This window comes from Babylonia areolata, chromosome 3 (assembly GCF_041734735.1).
Source record: "Babylonia areolata isolate BAREFJ2019XMU chromosome 3, ASM4173473v1, whole genome shotgun sequence".
In the NCBI taxonomy this organism is placed as follows: Eukaryota; Metazoa; Mollusca; class Gastropoda; order Neogastropoda; family Buccinidae; genus Babylonia; species Babylonia areolata.
The window spans coordinates 23166095-23189566 of NC_134878.1; the positions used below are offsets into that span (position 1 = coordinate 23166095).

Consider the following 23472-nt stretch of genomic DNA (forward strand, 5'->3'; position numbering starts at 1 on the left):
CAGGTGTTTACAGAGGTGATGTCAGTTTTGTTGAACAGATTGAGACAGAGTGAGGGCTGTTTGCAGAGTGCATGTTGATGATGTTGAATAGATTGAGACAGAGGGAGGGCTGTGTACAGAGTAGATGTTGATGATGTTGAACAGAGGGAGGGCTGTTTGATGATGGTTTGTTGGTGATGTTGAACAGATTGAGACAGAGTGAGGGCTGTATGACAATGGTATGTTTGTGGTGTTGAACAGAACGAGGGCTGTTTGACAGTGGCATGTTGGTGATGTTGAACAGATTGAGACCGAGCGAGGACTGTTTGACGAGGGGGGTCTGCAGATGGTGGTTCCTGCCCGTTCCCTGCCCATGATCCCAGAAATGGTGTTTGCCATCAGCAAGGCCAACCCCACCCCTTTCTGTGACTACACCTTGCTGGAGGAGGATGGACTGAGCACACTGCTCACCTGTACCAACTGTAATGTCTGTGTGCATGCCAGTAAGTCCACACCTGACACAGTTTGCACTGACTGGAAATTATCACAGTAACAAGTGTTAAAATGCAGATCTATTTCCTCAGTTATTTTTTGTTCACAATGAACTGGTCTATTCATGAAAACACAAAACATATTGTAGTCAGATTGTTGGCTCAGTTAGTGGACTTAAGGAAATTAGAATTGTTTACATGGTCTGAACAAGACAATGGAAGGTGAAGAAGCCAGAATTACTTGCCAGATACTAGCTATATCACTTGAATAGATTATGCTATAGATTAGGGGTTAATTTTTTTTTTTAATCAACATGTTGTGTATGAACTCACAACCACTCTGCATTGTCATTGCCCAGTTGTCACAGGTCTTAGAATATTGAAGACAATAGTCAAATCCATGACGTGTGTGTGCGAGTGTGCGCACACAGATGCTGAGGGTTGTTTGTCCCTGGCAAAAGGGTTGTCCCTGGCAAAATTCTCTAGAAAAAGAACAATCGTGGTAGTACTGAACTGAGGCCACGCTTTATCATCGGGGAGAGTTGCCTGAATTTCACACAAAGAAATCTTTTGTGATGTGACGAAAATTAATAGAATACAATACATTAACTCGCTCCATGCCAAGAGTTTTTCCCCTTGCGAATCCCAGAAAAGCCAGGGTTTGTATAGGATAGGAAAAAAATTCTCAAAAAAACAAACACACACCCAGACAATTGAAATTTAGTATGTGTATTCAGTGAATGCTGTTACATATTTGTGCAAAAACTTAAGTTATTTACTCGCCATCTTGTTGATCACGGTATCCATTTTTTGTGTATTTTGTAGCATTTTTGCACCCATCAGAAAGGTATACCAAGTGTCCTTGAACAGCTTACAAATGTTCCACATCACATCCTAACACTATTTGAGGAACTTAAGACCTAGTATATGCAATGAAGTATGAACAGATGGTGGAGAAAGTTGAAATTCACACGCACAAAAAAAATATTGTCTCAACATAAAAAAAGGAGTTCACTGTACACAAAAACCTGATGTATTATCACTGACAGTAGTCTTGTCTGGAGTGAAAAAGCTCATGGCAAGTAATGGTGAGTCCTTGGCACAGCTTCACACACAGTGGAACTCCACATTTTGGACACCAGTTGGCAGTTTGGTGTCTTGGTGTGTTGTGGCGCTTGAACAGGTCTTCACAGACCTTGCACTTGCAGTAGCTGGTCACTCATATCCACTCCAGCCATGTTGGTGATGTAGTCTTGTACTGCTGGCTTCTGTCTTTCAGGACGGTGTCATGTTGTCACACTGACCATGGTAGTTGGCAGCATGACTGTTGTCAGCATGTGAACTGGCTTTTTGCCACTTCAGCACAGCAACATGACCTGCAACCATACACACACACAAATGATCATGCAGGTCTGCCTCTTTCTTCTTATTGTTGTTTAAATTATTTGTTTGCTTATTCCCTTGTTTATTCTAAATATTTATGTGAATGGAAGGATAATGTGGTAAGCTTTTTTACATGTAGTCAAAGAAAACCACCTTAGATTTTTTTTAATTTTTTTTTACAATATTACAAACAATAATGACAGTATCATCAGTATTAGTACTATTACTGTCATTTCTATAGCACCTTCTTCTACAAATAAACTCCATGTTATTGTAAAACAGAAAATAAGTAAACATACGCATGCAATCACACACACACACACACACACACACACACAGAGTTGTACACCTGAGCATGTGACATTGTTTTCTTTCACACACACACGAGCGCGCGCGCACATATATATAATACATACACACTCACCATTTTCAGTCCAGTCACTGGTAAAAACACCAGCAAAGTCAACTGTTTCCTCAGTGATTTCGTTGTCAGTGTCGGTCAGCTGGCACGTGCGGTTCAGGACTCGCTTTCCTCTCCACTGTAAACACCCTCTTCAGCGGCCAAATCTATTTCTAGTTCATCAAGATATGGTTCAAAATTCACTGTCCGCTGAATCAACATTATCTCCTTCAACATCAGGGCCTTCAGTTTGGATCATTTCCAAAGTAGCTTCAATGCTTTGTTGCGTTTGACCTCTCCTACCGTGTCGAACACTTCGACGCGATGCCATCTTGTCAAACAACTTGCAGAGCTGACCGAGGGTATGCTTCGTTGTCGTCTACTAACGAGCGTGTCACTTCACACGCGCAGTGTGTGTGAATGAAAAGTTGGCCGGAGATAAGAATCAGTTCTGCTTTTGATTTTTGTATCCGACATGTCACTCCAACAGCACGACTTTTCAAAATCAAAATCCGCATATGCGGACATTGGCATCCAACGCTTTGTCCAACGACATCTGCATATGCGGACAGTGGCAGTGAGTGAGTTAACTATATATAGTTTTCTACTTCTTTACCCTTTCACTGCCAGGAAAATAAGATTTAAGTGAAATCTATTTGCCAGGGTTTTTTTCACAAAAAACGGTTATAAATTTTCAAAAAATTCTGTGCTCTTTGTTATTGGAGAAAGACCCATAAAAGTATATATTTTCTGAAAGGTAAATGAATAAAGAACACAAAACACATGATGTTTTCCCATTTTATATATTTTTAGTGACATGCTGTTGTTTTGAAATCAGTGTCATGTTTTTTGTCACATTTTCAACTTGTTCATTACTAACATCAGTCAGGTACTTTGCACTAAAATATATTTTTTGGACAAATGGATATCTGCATACACAAAATCATACTAGAACAACCACAATAAAAAAATTTAAAAAAAGAAGAAAAAAAGAAGAGATAGATATACAATGCATTGTGACTTCTCCAAGTGATAATGTGGATGAGAGGCCACGCCCCCTCAGTCTCCACCCCCCACCCCCCCTTTCTCTTCACCCCTCTCACACTGTCACTTTATCCAGTTCTCATCAGACCGTGTTGGCCGAGTGCCAAGAAAATCGCTCACACTGTCCTGCTAATAATTCAGTCACTTTCTGTCGTCGGCTAAGGTTTGCACAGCCGGCATCACTCACTGATAGTCATATCTTGGCCACTCTCTTGATTGCTCCCTTTATTTTCTATCAAATCATCCTATAAGTGTTCATCACTGTCTTCTTTGAGTTTACGCTTCAATTATTTCTGAGCATCAGCAAAAGAAAGCAATCTTGGTTGATTTAGTTTGCTACGATCGCATGTCTTGAGCACGGCGTCAGTCCGACATTTTGTTGAGTGAGCAAGGAGAGGAGCCAGGCAAACACTGGGACAGTAACCCAGCCAAAACATTCAAATAAAGAACTGCCTCATGACATAGATGGGATTTCTAGCTATGAATAGAATCCAGAAAGATTCCCCAAGCTAAAGCTACCAGCATTTTTGTCAACGAATTGAACGCAAAGCAGGGAAAAGTCAGACTATTTTGATGACGAGTTATCTCGTCATTGTGGCAGCGAAGCATACATGCTTGCCATGATGAGTTATCTCGTCATATAGGCAGCCTAGGGGTTAAGCAAGATGTGTATACATAGATTACAGTGGACACATATGCAGTGTGAATACCTTCACACAGGACATCTGGCAGATCAGTTATATGGTGTTCGAGGGAAACACAGGTGTTAACAATGATAGGTCATTGATGTCAGAACAGTATTTCAACATTGTCAGAACAGTATTTCAACATGAAAAGGTGTGAGTGATGTTGAACAGATTTCTTTCAGTGTCCAACCCGTACAATGGTGGCTGCATCAAAGGAGAGTGTGTTGTGGTGACTGTGCAGGTTGTTACGGTGTGGCTAACATAGAGGACCCTTACAACTGGAAGTGCAGTCGGTGTGCCAGTTTCTCCACACATGCTGTAAGTTACACTGATTGTACTGATATGTTGCAGACTACTTTTTCTTTTTTTTCAGTTTTGTAGATTTGGGAAGGAATATTTTCAAAGTATCAAATGTTGTCACAAAAGATCAGCAAAGAAGTTTAGACATTTGCACACAGGTATGTGCACGCAATGGAAAATAACAGTGGTACTTAACACTATTAGTTGTCTTGAATAAGTGCACCAAGGCTTTCAAATCCAGTTGTTAAGGTGATTGCATAGGAAGATGTTCAGTCATTGATTTTCCATATAAACCAATCAGTGTCAGTTATGCAAATTCAGAATTGATTGGTGTTACTCGTATTTTAAATGTTCCTCAGATCAATAAGGCAAACATTTTGATAAACATCTAACAGTTTCGATGCTGTTTGATATTATGATATTTATCTTGAAATATGTTCTCCAGTGTGTTTCCCTTTCTTTTTTGTTTCTGTCATGTTTCCACACCACTGTTTCCATCCAATTTATTTTTTTCTTTTTTAGTTAATGAATGCGGCATAAAATACACTAAAAGCTCTCTTCACGTTGTGATACTAGGGCAGTATAAATGTCTTTTATTATTATTATTATTATTGCAGATAGCACTAAAGATGACATTTGTCAAATACGTCATATATATCCTGGTTAAAGAATTCAATAGACTGGTGACTGATAGACTGGTATTGACTTGTATGGCTTGTATTGACTGATAGACTGATGGCATGTGTTGACTGATAGACTGATGGTTTGTATTGTCTGTGAACTGATGGCTTGTATTGACCTCCAGACAGATGAACTGTATTGACTGACAGTTTGTATTGACAGATAGATTAATGCATGTTTTGACTCATAGACTGACAGTTTGTATTGACTGATAGATGGTTTGTACTGACTGTGAATTCAACAGGAGTGCTGCCTGTGCTTGCTGCGTGGTGGAGCGATGAAACCCACTACAGATGGCAACTGGGCTCACATTGTCTGTGCCTTGGCTATCCCAGAAGTCAGTTTTGTCGACGTTCCCAGCCGAAATCCTGTCAATGTTGCCAAGCTGACATCAGGTCGCCAGAAATTGGTATGAAAATTTTGTGTATATATAGAAACAACATTAGCATAATCATTATTAAAGCAGTGTCCTCACATTATTGGGAAAACATGTGGAGTGAGTGGGTGAGATTCTCAGTAGGTGTTCTGGTGAATGCCTGTTGCATTCTTTCTAGTGAAAGAGAAGTAAAGTCAGGTGTCTGTGAACTCTGTCTCCAGGTGGAAGGAATCATTAAATGTGGTACTGGATGAATGTTGTGACCAAGCTGTGCAAGTTTTATTGCAGATTGGTGGAATCATGTTCAGTGTAGCCCCATGGCTTTTGTAACTCAGATATTTTTTCCACCTGTGTTACGTGCATGTGCTGTCAACTTCATGCAGTATAAATTGTCCTTTGTCATGTGGAGACTGTATAATGTGATTGACATAGAGTTGTGTAGTTAAAATTTGCCTCTCTCGTTGTCTCTTATCAGTGCTATGCATTCTGTTTGTGTGTGTGTGTGTATACAAATATGCTATTTCCTGAAACCTAATGTAATGTTAACATTAGTAGTGTTCATGGATCAAGGAACTTTCTGTTTCATGTATGATTACCAATTTTATGTTTCATAGTTATTGTTTTTTCCGCTGTGGGCTTTGCTTACCTATGTTAAATGATCATCTATAAACAATAAAGGTTCATTCATTCCTGCATTTCATTCTCTTATCAGCGCTGCTCTTTGTGCGGTCCGGTGACTGGCGCCCATTCCCAGCCCTCCACCTGCATCCAGTGCTCTCACGGCCGCTGCACCCAGGCCTTCCATGTCACCTGTGCCTACGCTGCTGGGGTTCTGTTTGAGACCAGTGATTGGCCCTACCCCATCTACTGCACCTGCCACAAGCATCAGACCAACACCAGGGACAAGGTTTGTACACAGACACTGCCATCAGAAGGGGCGGGGGGGGGGTGCAACTAGATTCTAGAGTCACTATTTAGGAAAAAACCTGTTGAACATTTTTCCAGTGTGATTTGAAGGAATGTCTCTCAACACTGTCGTTAATGTTGGGCTGTGATCCTGAGAATATGGAGCACAGGTAGAGTACTACTGTATTTTATCAGTGATGGTGCTTAGAGTACTACTAAATTTTTATCAGTGGTGGTGCTTTGAGTACAACTGTATTTTATCAGTGATGGTGCTAAGAGTACTACTGTATTTTTATCAGTGATGGTGCTTTGCTTTGAGTACTACTGTATTTTATCAAAGTGATGGTGCTTTGAGTACTATTGCATTTTTATCAGTCTTAGTGGAAAGTTAAACTGCTGTATTTTATCAGTGATGGTGCTTAGGGTACTTTTGTATTTTTTCGGTGATGTTGCCTAGAGTACTATGTGTTTTATCAGTGATGATGGTTAGAGTATAACTGTATTTTATCAATCTTGGTCGTAAGTGTACTATTGTATTTTATCAATCACGGTGGTAAGTTTATGACTGTATTTTATCATTTGAACATGTGTGTGGGCACAAGCAGATGCACTGAGCGTGGCGGCCTTTTCCTAATCATTTGTCTTTTCTTTCCATTCACTATATTTACTGATTATTGTTTGATGTCATATACTGTACTATGAATTAACAAATAGTAAAGTGTGGTAACTCGCTCCATTGACAAGATACACAACTTCAGGTCAGTGCTGCTTACACTACCAATTCAGCTAGCACACAGGTAAATAAAAGGTACATTGGAACAAACCCAGACACTTCAGTACCATGAATTATTTGATTTCACTTTAGTGTTATTGTTTTATACAAACCTAGGATTTATTCTCAAGGCTTGATCAACATATTGCGTTATGTGAAGGTCGGGCATCTTTTTTTTTTCTCCCAATAGATGTGGTGTAGTAAATATGGATCTGTCTGCATACTCTGACACAATCTTGAAATTGAAAGTGGTGTGAAATGAAGTGTGTATTGTGTGAACAACCTGTGAAGCGTGTACTGTGTGAACAACCTTGACAAACAGTTTGTAAATCTGATGTTCACTTGCATCTTGTTTTTAGGGCAAGCAGCGTCGCCTGGATGACTTGTTTGTTGGGAGTCAGGTGATTGCCAAGCACAAAAATGGACGCTACTATCACGCCAACATTGTGGAAGTGTCACGTCATAAGCAGTATGAAGTTGACTTTGATGATGGATCCGTCAGCTTTGATCTTCTGCCTGAAGACATTGTGGTGAGTTTGCGTCTCATGGTGTCTTGAATGCTGTCACTCACCCACATGCTCAACATGTTTCATGCAGTAACAGTGTTCTGAAAGCAGAAAGAGAAACATTTTATCTCCTGTCTGTTGGAATTCTCACCAGTCCTGACTGAACACCTTGCTCAGATCGGTAATATCAAAGAAGCAGGTTGGTCAGTCTCTGTGGATCTTTGGGATGGCTTGAAAATGTGGCTCTGAAAACTTCAGGAGAGAAAGTTTATAAACAGGTAATGCATTTATACACCGATACTTATTCCACATGAATAGAGAGAAAAGCTGTGTATGGCACCATGATCATGGCCTGACTAACTGATATAATGCTGCAGTATTTACTTCTTGCAGAACAGTGGCATTGTATATTTTATATATATTGAAGTACAGAACTACTGCCACTGACCAATGAATAAATGTTACGCTATGGTGTGTTAGTAGTTAGGGCTGGCCTGAGCAGAAATGTGTCATGTGCCAAAATTCTTTTAATTATGCCAGATCTGGTGACATTGACTGTTCTTGTATGTTTGTAAGTGTGCATTTGCACACTTGTGTGAGATCACGTGTATGGGGGTGCATGCAGGTTCACTGACTTTGGCCCATTTCTGTTCTTAATTTATTTTTGTCATTTGCTTTCTGTGGTGGTGTGTTTTTTTTTATCACAGCAGATGTAGTGTAACATATGTGGATCAGTCTTTGACACGCTGAAAGGAAGTAAAGCTGTTGTATGCTGTGAGGGGAATCAGTGTGAAGGGTTGGGTTCTGGTTGCAGGGTCACAGCTGTGGGTGGGAAGGTCCCCCTGCTGTCGGCTCTCACATCCAGGTCAGGTGGACCGATGGGGAACTGTATGGCGCTGTGTTCCGGGGGGTCAACTGTCTGGATGACTACACGGTGAGTATTTATCTCTGGGGTGCATGCACACACACACACACACACACACACACACACACACACACACACACACACACACAAAGTTATTATGGAGCATGCTCACATAAGTTAACACATGGAAGTATTACAATTGTTTCTAACCTGCAGGTAAAAAAAAGAGGGTGGATTTTTTTCCTTTTAAAAGGGAGATAAGGTCTGTTGATAGTATTTTCAGTTGCATGTTTGGTTGAAAACTCTCCTTATATTTGATTATAATTTTCTTTTGGAAATTTTGGTAGCATATGCTGTGGGGTTACTGTTTGCATGAATTATACATTTTGTAATTTTACTACTTCAGTTGCATCAGTTGTAATCCATGTTTTTGGAAAACTGATAGAGGTAATATGTCTGCATGAAGCTTGAAGTGAAAGTCATGTCAGTGTTCAGGAAATCTGTTTCATTGGGAAATAGAAACAAAAACATCATTGCACCTGTCTTTTGACCATAACTGAAAGTTTTTTCTGGCTCAGTTTTCACATAATTCATGAAAAATATACATGACAGTCTTGCAGACATGACTGAATAAACTTAAAACTACAATACAAGGTTATATTATTATGCATTATTATCAGTGTAATACCACTGAAGTTGCTGTGATGTCAGGTGGAATTTGAAGATGCTTCCCAGCTGGTACTGAAGCGTGCAGAGCTATGGACAGAAGATGAGGAACTGCCCAAGTCTGTCAAGTCTCGACTGGTCAGTATTCCTCCAAGATTCCTCTGTCTGCATCATCCCCCTGTCTCTTTGTCACGACTTTTTAACATGAAACATATGCTTATCCTGTGGAAAAGAATGAATAAATGCTGATACCTTGTTAGATTTTGTGTTGACTCATGGCATGTTGTAAATTATATGTATTGTATCATACTATTTTGTCAGATCAGATTTCTATGTGTGAAACATAATACCACTGAATGCAGACACCAGTCAGGAAAGTAAAAATGACAAAGACAGTGAGAAGAAAGCAAAAGTGTGGAATTCTGTTGGTCACAGGGGTAAATGTTTCACATACTTATGACACTGTAACATTAAGCATTAACATTTATTAATAATGAAAACTAAATTTGTATAGCTGCTGCTTTTAAGATAGGCATTTTACAAATAATAAACAGCGGCGCACACGTGCATGCACACACAAATTTTTTTTGGAAAAGAATAGTTTCATTTTGGTGTCATATACTGTACCATGTCAAACTGATGCAAACTAGGCCTATCGGTTTGCTCTGCTTGGCCAAATTGCAATGATCTGTAACTATGTACATGTCACTGTTGTTAATTATCCTGTTTTTTTTTTGGTTTTTTTGTTTTGTTTTTTTTGTTGTTTTTTTTTGCTGCCCCATCATCTGCACCGTTTCAGTGGCATTACTCCCACGCCGCTCATTTAGATTCCCCTGTACACGGCCACACCCGGGTTCGTCCGTCGCAGTTCCAGCGTCAGCAGTCCACAGGGAACCATCGATGTTAGGTCGCCTGGAGGCCACACACCAGAGGAGACCCTGCACTGCTGCTGAGTCACTTCGGTGGTGTTCAGTGGTGCCTGTTCTGTTTTAACGTACTTAGGACACCACCTACTAAGCCCCCTACTAACGACAATAATGGCTTAGTCGCGGAGCCAGACTGAGTGAGCGTCTCTCCCAGAGTGGAGACCGCCACCACGTCCCTCAAACAACAGCCCCCCATGAATCTGCCGACACTGACGACATTGACAGGACTCACCCCAAGCACGGAAGTGGAGGGGCATCGAAACTGAGGTCACCATGAGAGCAGGGCATGAAAGGCCACAGACTTTGAGACTATTTTGTTTTTATATTGATGACGATGAAGGAGGAGGAGGATGACGATGATGATGACGATATTGCTATGGAGGTCCATTTTGGTTTGGGACTGCGTGACAAGGCTGTACTCTACGCTTCCTGTCATAATGATATCCCGGCGTTAACCAGGCCCGAGAGATACAGACACTTGCAGTGTTGGTCAGGTAATTAGAGCAACACACCCAAAGACGCATCCTTGAAGTGGATGACACTCGACTGTGTGGTCCCAGTCTCCCCATTTAAGCCCACAGCACACTCAACTCTGGGTAGGAGCCGGCCACGGGCCGAAAAACCCGCGTCCTCCCAGCCGTCAGTCCGCGACGCTAACCACTTCGCCACGGCGGCTGGTAATAATTATCCTGTTCTGTTTCAGTTGCTGCTGTCTTGGTGTCATGCCAGACACTGAAAAGTTTTGCAGAGGTGGATTTTTTTTTCTCACAATTTTGTGCTGTGTGCTTTCAGTCGGTGGCCACAGAGCGCAAGTACAGCCTGTTTTACCCAGACCAGGATGCCAGTCGGGAAGGACCACGTCCAAAGAAGAAAATTGACTATGTGGCCATGCTGGCTCCTAATGTGTCCTGAACAATGGTTTCATATCGTCATGAACAGTCTGAAGTCTTTCTGACCCCTCTCCCACTCCCTGCTATCCTTCCCCTCCCCCAGAGAACAGAAGAAGAAAAAACCCAACTCAAACCATATCTTTTGGAGGACTTGCAGATGTAGAGTAATATAGAACATTTTAGTGAAAACCGAGGTTTTTAAATTTTAGTGAAAACCGAGGTTTTTAAAGTTGTTTGATTTTCAGTAAGCATGAACTATGTGATAAGGATTGGGGTCAGCTGTTTTTTGTTTTCAATTTAGCATTGTAAAGTAGTCTACCATGGGGAATTTGGGTGGGGGGTGTAAATGTTTATGTATGTAGACAGACTTATCATAGGTCATTGATCATTTCAGTGTGGCTCCAGATCCTGCAACAGGCACTGAATTGCAGTCCTGTTACTGAGATATTTTGATTGATTAATGAAAGAAAAAAAATGTTAGTTCTTCAGCACTCTTCTGTCAAATTTTTTCTTGCCTTTGCATATTTGAGTCTTGAAAGGTATGTCATGGTGCCCCCTCCCCCATGTTACCTTTTCAAGAAAAAGATTTAATTGTAATGTTGCAGGGTCAGCGTGTGTTTGTGTTTTAATTCAAGAACCAAAAGATACAGAGAATACCGGCAAATGATACAGAATGGACGCCAGTGAGTCATACTAATTTTGACTGACTTGTTACTGTGTGTCAGCCAACAATAGATCCTACCCATCAGCAGGGTGTGTGGCATCTTCTGGGTAGCTGTGGAGCAGTGAAAGATGCTGATAGGCATTGAGTTCTTTGTTCATCACATTGGTCCTGGATATAACTGTTATCTACATAGTGTTGTTAAAACATTGACCTGTGAACAATCAGAATTCAACAGGATATTTAAATCTTTTGCTTTGAATTTCATAAGACTTTTTTTTTTAGTTTGTGTTTGCATCAGGTTGACACCAAGAATATTCATGTTTAACTGCTGGAAAGAAGTGATGGACTACGGTTGGACTTACCCTGTGCAGGATTTGAAGAAAGTTCAAATCAGCAGGATTTTGCAGTAATGGAAATTTGAGTCCACCAGTTTTTGAGCATGATCAAGGATTTGCCTGCCAGGGAAAACAGTAGTTGGCCCACACAACATACCAGTGACCTGTTCTTTAATTCTGAAGAATTGCCTGTGTTAAACGAAAGCTTTGTACACCATTGTGGACACTTTTATGATGACTGTGCCCTGGAAGCTAATCTGTTTTGGGTGCATGCAAAGCAACCCCATGAAAAAAAATGGCTGCTAGATATTTCCCTTGTACTCAGGCATGTTTCCCCTCAGCTTTTTTTCTTCAGTGGTCGAGTCATTTTTATGTTACATGTGTCTTGCTTGTGTCAGAATTTATGATTGTGAATGAAGGTTGTAGAAGACAGAAGAGTGGAGATGGGGTTGGGTGTGAGAAGATAGCAAATAATGAGGTCTGTGATACCGAGGATTGTACAGAGCACCCAACTCCATATGGACATGAACTCTATTTATGCGAACCAGGATGTGTGGAGATTTGAAAGGGTGCCCCACTGTCCTCTGCCGTGTGTGTGTGTACATAGTAAGATGGCCACAGGCAGGCAGGCAGGCAAGCAGGCAGGCATGGGCACTGGTCACTTGAAATAAATGCATAATGGTTGTGGCAGCAAACAGTGTACATATAGTAGACTTTTTCTCTCCGTCAGCCCTGTGTTGGGAGCACTTGGAACTCTTCAAGTCTTGTGTGAGGTTTCTTCTTGAGTAGCCTTAAAAAATTAGTATTGTATGAAATGCTTTTATAGAAAACACGTGTTACTGTTGTCTACTTCTCTGTTGACAGTTTTATCTTAGAAACACATTGTTGTCAAGTCAGTAAAATGTGTGTCTTTGTAATGTCAAGAGTAGTATTGTTTTTGTCATGTCATAGTTGTATTGATGTGACTTGTGTAATATCTACCATTCTGAGTTGTGTAACACAGCTGTTGGTATGGGAGCCATTTCATGCAACCGTATATTTTAAATTGTTTTGTCTGCAGGCAGTTGAAGTGGATATATTTATGTTCTACTGCTGTAAAGTTGCAAGGGATGTAGTTGTGTGAATTGGTGTTATCAATATCTTCTGTCTGGCATAGAAAGTTTATTCAAGCATGTATTCTCATCTGCATTCAGGGCAGTTTTTTTTCAAAATTTTTTTCTCATTTGTTTAGATTGTGTTTTCTATTTCCTTGAAGTTCAGTGTTGTTTCTTTTTCTTCTTTTTGTCTTCAGTTGTGTATTAGCTGGTGTGTCCAAACATTTTAACTGTGCTTGTTAGAGAGATCACATCATCAATTTTTGATTTGTCAAGCTGGTCTCACTTGTGGGTTTTGATGGTTTTTGAGATCAAATTGATGTCCAAAGGTGTCTGAAATGTTGATCAAAGACAGATTTACTGTCACCTGGGACAAGACATAATGCAGACTGTAATGTGATAACAAATCTGATGTGAATTCAGCTCTAATTTTCCACTGTTTTCACCGATAGAGGGTGTTACATGTGGTAAGTGCTGAGAAAATCTTTCTATGATGTCTTGCTGTCGTTAGTTTTTCTACAGTGCTTGCTGAAGACAGCTCCATGCTGAGAGCTGTCTAGTCTTTTTGCTTGTTTGCTTTGTGGCTGAAATCTCCCCTGGTTAGGTTTGTTTTGTTCAAAGACGTGCTGCTGTTTGTTGTGTTGGATTAAAAACACTTCACATGAAATTATTACATTTCCATTCCGTGGGCGAGCTGTAGGATCTTACTGTGAATCCCCTTCCATCCTCTCCCTCTGTTAAACAGGGAAAGACAATCTTGCCTTTTTGTTTGCATTAGGTGTTAAAAGATGTGGCAAAGAGGAAAAAAAAAAAGGAAGTGTTGTATTCTGGACTAAAAATGAATCAAAACTCTAGGGAAGAAAAGAAAACCACAATACAAGTTTCTGAAGTGAGAACAATTCCCCTACCCCCTTGACCCCCCCCCCCTCCTTTAGCACTGCTATTTTTCCTTGCCCTGTAATACTTGGTTTTCATACTTTGTGATTACTTTTTCTGTTGTTTTTTTTAAATACTTTTTTTCCTTGAACATTTTCAGTTTCAAAATAAATGTTTGTGTTTAATAGGACATGATGTGTTTAACAAGATCCAGACAGCAGTATTTGTGCAGCGTGTGTGGATGTGTGAAAATAATCCTGGTTAAAAAGGCTAACATAAAACAAGCAAGTAAGGAGGACACATGACAATGCAATGAAGGGATACACACTCCCTTGGTTAAACATGTCGGAGATCTTTTGTGATGAAGAACACTACTATTAGTATTTAAATCTTCACCTCTATCAGGAACTGGCTTATAATGCCACTTTTTTTAAACAATCTGAGAATAGTCACAATTAAAACCCATCCAATGCTAAAGGCCAAACCCATGTCTATTAACAAAAGATTAAAAACCCAAATATTGATGTGGTACAGCATTGAAAACTGTCACTTCGACAAAAACGTGCCAAGAACCCCCTGATCTCATTGAATCAGACATACAGTAATATTATACCAAATATTAAAGTGCACCGATATAGAACTAGAACAAGTAGTACCCATTACAGTGTTTACAACCTCAATACCTAGGGTTTTTTCCTCAGTAAAATGGTGCAAGTATGTTAAGACTTGGAAAACTAGTAAAGGCAGAAACCCAATGAAAAACATTTACAACAAAGGGCAACAGAGTGTTTCTTTTAAATGAAAAAAGCCTTTGGAACCCCCAGTGGGGAATGAGGACATACTGGTTCTGACCAAACATATACAATGTGGAAGAAACTAAGAGTAGTGCAATAACAAAGAGCAGTCCATTAACAATTAAAGGTGTGCACAAACTCATTCAAAGCTTCATACGTTTATTTCCGGACAACTGAAACTGTACACTGCCTCACTGATACATACAAATAATAACAAAGACTCCTGCATCATCAATATTTACACACTATAAAAGAAATATGCATGTACAAAGGTTCATACATATATATTTCATCGTAATATATATTTCAATGAGGAAGTTTTGTGTCCCCTACAAGAAAGTCTGTCTTACGAAGGATGTTGCACACATGTGAAAGGAAGGACAATGCTGCAAAAAGAAGAGAACAACAGTAAAGGTTGCATCATTTCAACGTTACATGTGCCTATGTATCAAGCGGAAAGGGTTGGGATGCAATGCTGTCCCTGCCATTGTGCATCCAGATTCTCAAAACATTTGTACTTCAGGCAACCAGGTAAAAACCACTCTCACAATGGTTCCCTTCCCACCAGTTTCGCAACTCACAGGGTGGGGTGGTTCCGTTTTTCTTTTCCACACATACACACAGACCCACAACTTGGAGTGAAAATTTGACACTGAACATTGCAATACACAAAACATTCCAGATTGACCATGACACTCCAAGTATGCTGTGAAACGGTAAACCTAACCCACCACCGGTGCTTGACAAAGTTACAGCACTGATGGACACAGAAAAGCATAGCAAAAGTAAAAATATAGGTTATATTAACAGGCTTCAATTGCAGGACAACAGAAGCAGAACAGAAACAGATTCACCATCACGACCTTTCCTGCCCACAAGCATACGCAAAAGAAACAAACTGACGTTTGTGATGATTGTTGCGAAACAAAACTAAATTTTTTTTTTCCTCTTTTTAAATATCACTTTATCAAACAAGGTCACACACAGATTTCTATCTTAGTGGAAACAAAGGTTTCCATCTTTCTGGTAGTGAATGATGTCCATAGTGCAGTTCCACAAACAAAAAAGTGTTACTCCTCGATTAGTTGACTTTACTGTCTTGCTCTAGAAAACATACTGGTGGAAGAGTCATTAGAACCAACACAGATTTCAAAAGTACAACAAAAAATGTAAAAGAAATGAGAAAATTAATCTGAATAAACTATTATTACTTAATCCAAGTGTGCTCTGAAAATATACAGTAAAAACTATGATGGCCGAAACAGAATGTGACGGACAGGGAGAAAAAAACTTTCCCAAACAAACCATGTCTCCACAGTCCCCCTGAAGAGGGGTGTGTAGCAATAGTGGTGGTGAAAGGGCAGGGAAACATGAACAATGTGAAAAGCACCTTTGTTGACCTGAGCAAGACAGGGAGAGAGTCAGTTCAATGGTTGTAAGGTTTTGGCTGGCAATAAATGCATTGCATATTAATGCATTCCTCCTTTTTCTTTCCTGCATTCAACACAAAAGGGCAAACGTTTTCCTGTCCATGCTTAAATCTGATTATGGGGGAAATATGTTTATATTTCTACCCCAACAACTGTCAAGTACTGAAATATGAATAAATGATTTTCTAGAAATGGTCCGATTTAAAATAAAACAAATTACACTTTCTTGGACTACAAAACCATACAGACCACTCAGTCCATCTACCATCCTCCTTGCTAACGTGTACTTCAACAGAGTTATATATAAAAAAATAAAATAAAATAAAAATAAAAACCCACACACACAACCCCCTCCTCCCCGCTCCCTGACTTTCATGGCAACTCATAGCACATCACTGTTTCACTGTTTGCAGAGAAGTATCACTCAGACCCCGAGGCAGTCTTGATCAGGAAAATGTATTGCTCAATGCACATGATCTGATTTCTTGGACCTCAAGGTATTACAACTTCAAAGCTGTGACCAGCAGGCCTCAACTAACATGCAAACAGATCACAGAATATTGAAAGAGATTAGGTTAACCTATAATTACTGAATACCATTTACTTAAATGAAGGAAAATGTCAGCCATTTTGCTAGCTCTGAACATAAGTCCCATCTATCATGCCTGTTCCTTCCCCACTCCTGATCACTGCTGCACAAAGTAAGAGATCATGAAATGTGATTCAAAGAACAACAATGGAAGATTACATTTTGAAAACACCTCCAAGCATTCTCACCTGAAAAGAGAAAGCAAAATATGTACAGGGAAAAGTCTTCCAAACTCCCACTCCTATTTTATCTTCCTCTGACTACCAGTGAACCACAGTGTTTCTTTCCTTTGCATCCCTTGTCGCAAACAACTTTCTGGAGTAACAGTTTTCTGTGAAACAGGCAACATTTGTATGGGGGGATAAAATCACGCAGACATCATTAACCACAACATAAATTTAACTGCCATTCTCTCGCTCAATGGAACACATCCCCCTCCCCCCTTTCACCCTTCTGCTAACGATGGAATGTCAACATTATCATGGACAAATCAAATCACGGAGAAACTCTAAATTAATGTCATGCATTAAACATAAAAAATCATAAGTGTACACGCACATACAATGCATCAAATGTTAAAAAGTTCACACACACACTCACACACCAATGACCATATAGGTAGGTCTGGCCAAGCAGAACAGAAAGGCCCACACTATATTACACTGCACTACTTTCTGACTGGTGACCCAAGTCTGGAGTCAGCAGAGGCCTCCATCTACTTGCACTACAGACTGACCCCAGATCCTGATCCCACACCATGACAGCCAAAAGTTAAAAGGAACGCCCAAAGGTTTCAGTACAATTAAAAGGATTCTGTAAAGATCTTGATGATTCACTATATCTAATTTCACAGTGCTCTGATAAACTACAATTTTGATAGAAATGTTTCCCATGGATAAATCGGACCCCTTGCCTTTGTTCTGAACAAACTTTTCTGCCTTGTAAACTATTAAAACACGTCACCACTTCAACCTTCTGTTATTCCAGTGCAGTCTGTCAAGGCAGCACTAGTAATATCAGCTGGGTCTGTCCTTTGAAATACTGTCTTCAGAACTAAAACCAAAGCAAAAACCTTTGCTCTTTCCATCATAAGAACAACTTCTTCCGTTGGCATTCCTTTTTTTTTCTTTTTCTTTTTTTTCTTTTTTATTCACATTCTTCAAAAAATTCCCTTCCCCCAAGAAAACAAAACAGCCCCAAAGATGCATGAACAGGAGCAAACGTGGAGTGAAAGTAATGGACATCAGAACAGTGAAGGAAAATGGGTGACAGAGAGATTTCCAAACAAGCCAAAGCTTTTTGACTGGTAAGCCAAAGAAACATCTCGGATGCTGCCCTTCACCCTGACTTTAATTCTTAAAATCAAACTGTTATTCAGAAACAAAATGAAATCAAACTCATAATCTGAAGGTCAAAGATCTATAATTTCTAGTATGAATTTGATTCTTAACTAAGATGGCTCAAATGAGTTCAATTACCAACAGCTCCCCAAATGTCATGCATGAACAAGTGAGGAAACATTTAACAAGCTTCACTGGGTCTCCCCTCAGCACTTTATGGGCGCCTGAAAAACTTAAAGATCCCTGACCTTCCTGGCGCCTCACAGTTGTCTTTAGAAAATGGTCAGCTAGCTCTCAATTTTTTTCAGAAATCTTGTCCACAGTGGTGCCACAGAAGGCAATAAAATAATGAGGAATGAGACTTGTCTCCAGGCGTGAAAGGCTAGACAATGGACACCGTCCAACATGCTGTAGGACATTTAAAATGACAGCTGTAAACAGGTTTTTGTTCTGTAAACAGAGTGTGACCTCAGCTAAAACAGGAGAAATTCACTCAAAACTGTAAACAGTTTAATTCAAAACACTTCATAAACTATGGTACTGATCACTGCCATACAGGCTCTCTAGTTGGCAAGCATTTGTTCCCTAACTTACAAGCAATTAAAACATTACTATCTCCATGTGAAGACTCAGAATGCTGTACTCCCCCCCTCCCCCCGCTACCCCCATACTGGGAATGCTACCCACCCATGACAACAGCCCAAACAGTGGCCCCTCCACACTAACTATGGTCCGGCTACACACCGACAGAAAATAGGTCATGTCTGTCAGTCTAAGCCGCTACAGAAGCACCAACAGTGTACTCAACATGATCTCATCTTTAGAAAAAGAAGTTACAAAAATAAATAAAACATGATCATATGGTGCATGAGCATGCATTTTGCAAAAACTGTATGGGCGGATGAGTTGGGAGGAGGGGGAGGAGTGTAGAGGGAAGAAAAGGGGTAGAGGGAAGAAACATGCTTTTGGTTAAACAATGAATCAAACAAACAAAAAACAAAAATGCAGGAGGCTGAGGTGTCCCACATGTACCCTCCTGCAGTGCATCACGGCTGTGTAAGATAGGTTTAAAATGCAACAGTCAGTGTATACCAAAAGTGACTTGCATCCCACAAGTCTGTGCATGTCCACAATCACCAAACAACCTCATCAAACAACACCTTGCACCCCCCACCCTTCCCCCACTGAACACATCACATTACCAGGTTAGCCACCCATCTGACCCACCACTTCCTCTCCCCCACCACCCCACCACCTTGACACCTCCCCTCTCCACACCTGACCGCCCCCTCTCTCTCCTCAGTAAAACAGTCAGGGGGACACAGAAGTCTGAAGAACTGTGTATGAACAAGTGAGTTACTTTATAGAGTGAAGAAACAAAATGTTTCCAACCGCAGTGCAGAGCCTACCACAGAAAAACCCTTCATCCCCGTTTCCTCTGTGCTGGTGCCTGGCCAGAAATGGGACAACAGCAGAGCCACTCGTCTTCCCTCCGGGCACCTCTTGCATCACCTGACGCATGAACTGCTTCTATTTCCACATTCCATGACTGGAACATGTCACTGTTCATAAACCAGAACACACTGCACAGTGATCAGCTAGCACTGTGCTGTTCAACAATCCTTGAACCGAAGAAGCAGTGACCTCACAGCATCCAGGTCAGGCAGAGGAGCTGGTGGATGAGGCTGCTTGGTGTAGACACCGCTGTGCTTCCAGTGATACAGCAACAAGAAGGGTAACTATGCATACGTTGAGTGAAGTCAAGTGATGACTGGTGACTGAAAGCCATCAGGTGTTATCAATTATTCTGTGCTGTGGCGGCCCGTCAAGAGCGAGGTGTGTGAGGGATTGTTCACCAAACTTCAGGTGGATGGAGCAAACGCTACACTGGAACAGAGGCAAGCAGCCGGCTCACCAATTACTCACTGAGGCAGAGGTGAGCAGGCTCCTTGCCCCAGCTGATGACACAGTTCTGACACAGCAGTGAGCACACCACTCACTGCCGACACCATCACAGCACTGTGAGGCAGGAGTGAGCAGACAGCTCACCACCCACCCACACCCAAACAGGAGAAGAAGAAAAGGCTGCAGAGAAAGGTGGCTGCTGAAGGTGGAGAAAGAAGACAGGCTGAGGAGAGGTGGCGTCGGTCATCCCTGATGGAGGCTGGGTGTCCTGCACTCCCACTGCCCGGTGTCTGTACCCACTGTCCTCACCGCCTCAGGGCCGGTGGAACCTGCACGACAGTCACAACACACCGTTACTGACACCACACGGTCACAGGATCTGCTTTACTCATTTCATGATATATAAAGTATATACTGAGGCAAAGGGCAAAGTATTTTGATTTGAACTGAATATTTCATATTATTCACTGAAGTAATGAAAACATTTCATAAAATCAAACTCATTTCATGAACTATATCATCCTTTAAATACAGCCAAATAGATGGATTAACTGTACAAATATGCAAACTACTGCTCATTACAAAGAATACATCACTCACACACACTCTCTCACACAAGCACCTCAATACTCACCTGGTCAGATGTCTACTGTCTTCATGTACGTCCATCTCTTTACTCTTGAACTCATTCAGCTCTTTGCGAATCACCGCCTGTACAAAGTGTCCCCACATTAGTCACTGTCCTTACACAGTATACCAACATCAGAAACCAACTGAACACAGCATACCAGCATGAATCACTGTCATAACACAGTATACCAACATCTAAAACTGACTGAAAAACTGACAGGATACCAACATGAATCAGTGTCCCCTCATTAAAAATCAACAAAAACAGTATACCAACATGAATCTCTGCCTGAACATAGGATACCAACATCAAAAACTATCTTAAGACAGTATACCAACATGAATCTGGCTGAACACTGTATACCAACATAATAAACTGGCTGAACACAACATACCAACGTGACAAATGCCTGAACACAAAATACCAACATAATGGGGAAAATAAGTGACTGAACACATTAAACCAACACGAAAAACTGCCTGAATCACAGTGAATGCAGAACAACAACATAAAAAACTGGCTCAACACAGCATACCAACATGAATCACTTGCTGAACACAGTATACCAACATGAACACTAATCAGAGCCTGGACACACTGCACCAACCTGGTATGCAAGAACATTTCAAACTGTTTGTCTCCCCTACCCAAAAACTGTCCTTCACAAACCCTCCCCAACATGGACAACTGGCAACACCCAAAGAAATGTTGTTTCCAGAAAACTGTGCTCACGCTTCATCACGAGAGCATGCAAAGGGAAAGTGGCAAAGAGAGATGAATGTGTGTGTGTGTGTGTGTGTGTGTGTGTGTGTGTGTGTGTGTATTTAAATGTCCTCTTTCAGTGGCTTTGATCAGTCATACACAAATAATGTGTAATTAACTCCACAATGATGTCACAACCCTATTTCAAACCCAGAACCCTGAACTACAGGCTACATTTTACTTTGGTAGTTAAACCTGCAAGTGACTCACTGCACTCCTTCCCCATCTCCTGAAATCTTAAAGTGTTAGATGTGACATTTCCCTTTGGTACTGGTGTTGTACTGTATTCAGTTTTATCACTTTTTTACCTCTTTTTTTTTAAAATCACAACAGATTTCTCTGTGCTAACTCTCTCCGGACGATGGAATGCGTGAGCATTCCTACATAAAATGTATTCGGATTCGGACGATGGAATGGAATAGCTGAATAGCATTTATGATTTTCCAAAAATAAAAATTCATCATGCGCTGTAAACGTGATTCTGTGATTAGCCAAGCAGAGTGCGCTATTCTGGGTCACTCCATAACTGCATGGTGTGATTGGCCACCCTGTAATGTGTGGCCTGTCTCACACACACTCTGACAAAGTCACTGACCGGTCGCCTGCTCACGTGCCAGCCTGTTAGCGAAGTGGCGTTTTAAGCAGGTTCTCCTCAATATGTTGCGGAGCGAACAAGGCAGTGACGGCAACATTTTAGTGTTTCCAAAGTACTTGAAATGATACAAACTGAAGGGTCGGACATCGAAGAGGTGGATGATGATGAAGAAGAAAGTGAATTTAGTGCAGAAAGCGAGCATGGGTATGGTGATTCAGATGAAAAATAGGCATTATTTTTTTTACATAATGACAAAACTGTAAAAATAAGATGAGAAATATGATCTTTTTTATATATAATAGCCCAACATGTAATAAACCAGTTCTGAAAGTTTCATTTTCTTACTCTGTATTTTGTATTTTTTGTAATTTTTTTTCAAACACTTACAAATGGGGGAAAGCAAGGGAGAAAACTTGCTGTCCTGAGTGAGGGCTGCTCTTCCAGGAGAGAATGCATTTCCACAGTGATCTTCAAAATGTTCCACATGGAATGTACATATTGATTTCATTGCATATAAGCAAGTTACGAGCATGGAAGGAGAAGAAGAGAGTTGTGTACCTTGTCTTTGGGGGTCAGCTTGGTCCAGGGCTTGTCAGCTCTGCGGTCGTACTCCTGGGCGTCCGTCACCTCAATGTAGTCGTTGAACTTGATGATCTTCCTCTCCCTCAGCTCCTCCACACTGGGCCGAAAACTCAACTGTGCACAGACAATGGTCACCCCTCAACTCTACAGTAGTGTGTCAGCAATAAGTCAGTCCTGTTCTACTGTTGTGCATGCAGCCAACATACACTTTCCATGTTTGAGGGAGTGGACAGTTTGCATCACACTCCCTGTTTGGTTAAATATATTTACCAATCAAACTGATGTAAAATCGGCCTATCAGTCTGCAAATTGACATGCCTAGTTTACATCAGTTTGACATGGTTCAGTATATAACACCAAATAACTGATGGTCAAACTCAATGCACACAAACTCAACGCAGTCTATATGCCACGATCAGGTCATATGCACACAAGAAATCTGCATCTGTAATCTGCATACATTACAATGATCATTCCAGTGCACACTCCCATGGACAGATGTCTACTCCAAACTAACTCTTGCGTGGGATCATGTAAATTTCCTTTTTTAAATTAAATCTAATTTCATGTGAATATATTTCCAGTAAGCCTATTACATGTTGATGATCATTCTGATAAAATTAAGCAGAACAAATATTAATTCCTAAAAAAAAAAAAAAAAATTATTAAAAAAAAAAAAACACCAGAAAACTTATAGATAGTGCAACAGACTCTGCAGAGATGATTTTATTACAGTGACTGCTGACTGAGTTATGTCATCTCCCTCCATGTTGTCCCACTCACCTTTCTGACCAGGAACCGTCGCTTGGCTTCCTTCTCTTTCTGATAGTCATCTGTGGACTGAACTGTAAAGAAAGAGAGGCAAAGTGACACCACCAGTCTGCAGTTCTCCCTGGGTCAAACAACACAACTACCTACTGTCCAGGAAGGTAGATGTATATACAACAGACAGTGATCCTCTACAATATAACATTTTACACACACGGAAACATACACAATTTACT

The 23472-nt window shown here is 40.7% G+C and overlaps 2 protein-coding genes across 7 annotated transcripts in view; one reads left to right on the plus strand and one right to left on the minus strand.

Annotated features, from left to right (window-relative positions):
- The window catches only part of LOC143279853 (lysine-specific demethylase 4A-like), a 153054-nt gene extending 141989 nt beyond the window's left edge, over nt 1–11065 (plus strand). For all 6 annotated transcript variants that reach the window (XM_076584093.1, XM_076584094.1, XM_076584092.1 and 3 more), the window contains 8 exons: nt 284–482; nt 4225–4301; nt 5209–5373; nt 6053–6247; nt 7378–7548; nt 8339–8458; nt 9101–9193; nt 10774–11065. In XM_076584093.1, coding sequence (XP_076440208.1) covers nt 284–482; nt 4225–4301; nt 5209–5373; nt 6053–6247; nt 7378–7548; nt 8339–8458; nt 9101–9193; nt 10774–10893 — 1140 coding nt within the window. In that variant the 3' untranslated portion in view covers nt 10894–11065. The remainder of the gene's footprint in view (nt 1–283; nt 483–4224; nt 4302–5208; nt 5374–6052; nt 6248–7377; nt 7549–8338; nt 8459–9100; nt 9194–10773) is intronic.
- A 3711-nt stretch (nt 11066–14776) lies between these two features.
- Nucleotides 14777–23472, minus strand: part of LOC143280260 (uncharacterized) — an 84112-nt gene continuing 75416 nt past the window's right edge. The window contains exons 10-13 of the mRNA XM_076584891.1: nt 23252–23313; nt 22445–22582; nt 20533–20609; nt 14777–20227 (exon numbers count right to left, since the gene is read on the minus strand). Of these exons, the coding sequence (XP_076441006.1) occupies nt 20212–20227; nt 20533–20609; nt 22445–22582; nt 23252–23313 (293 nt within the window). The 3' untranslated portion in view covers nt 14777–20211. The remainder of the gene's footprint in view (nt 20228–20532; nt 20610–22444; nt 22583–23251; nt 23314–23472) is intronic.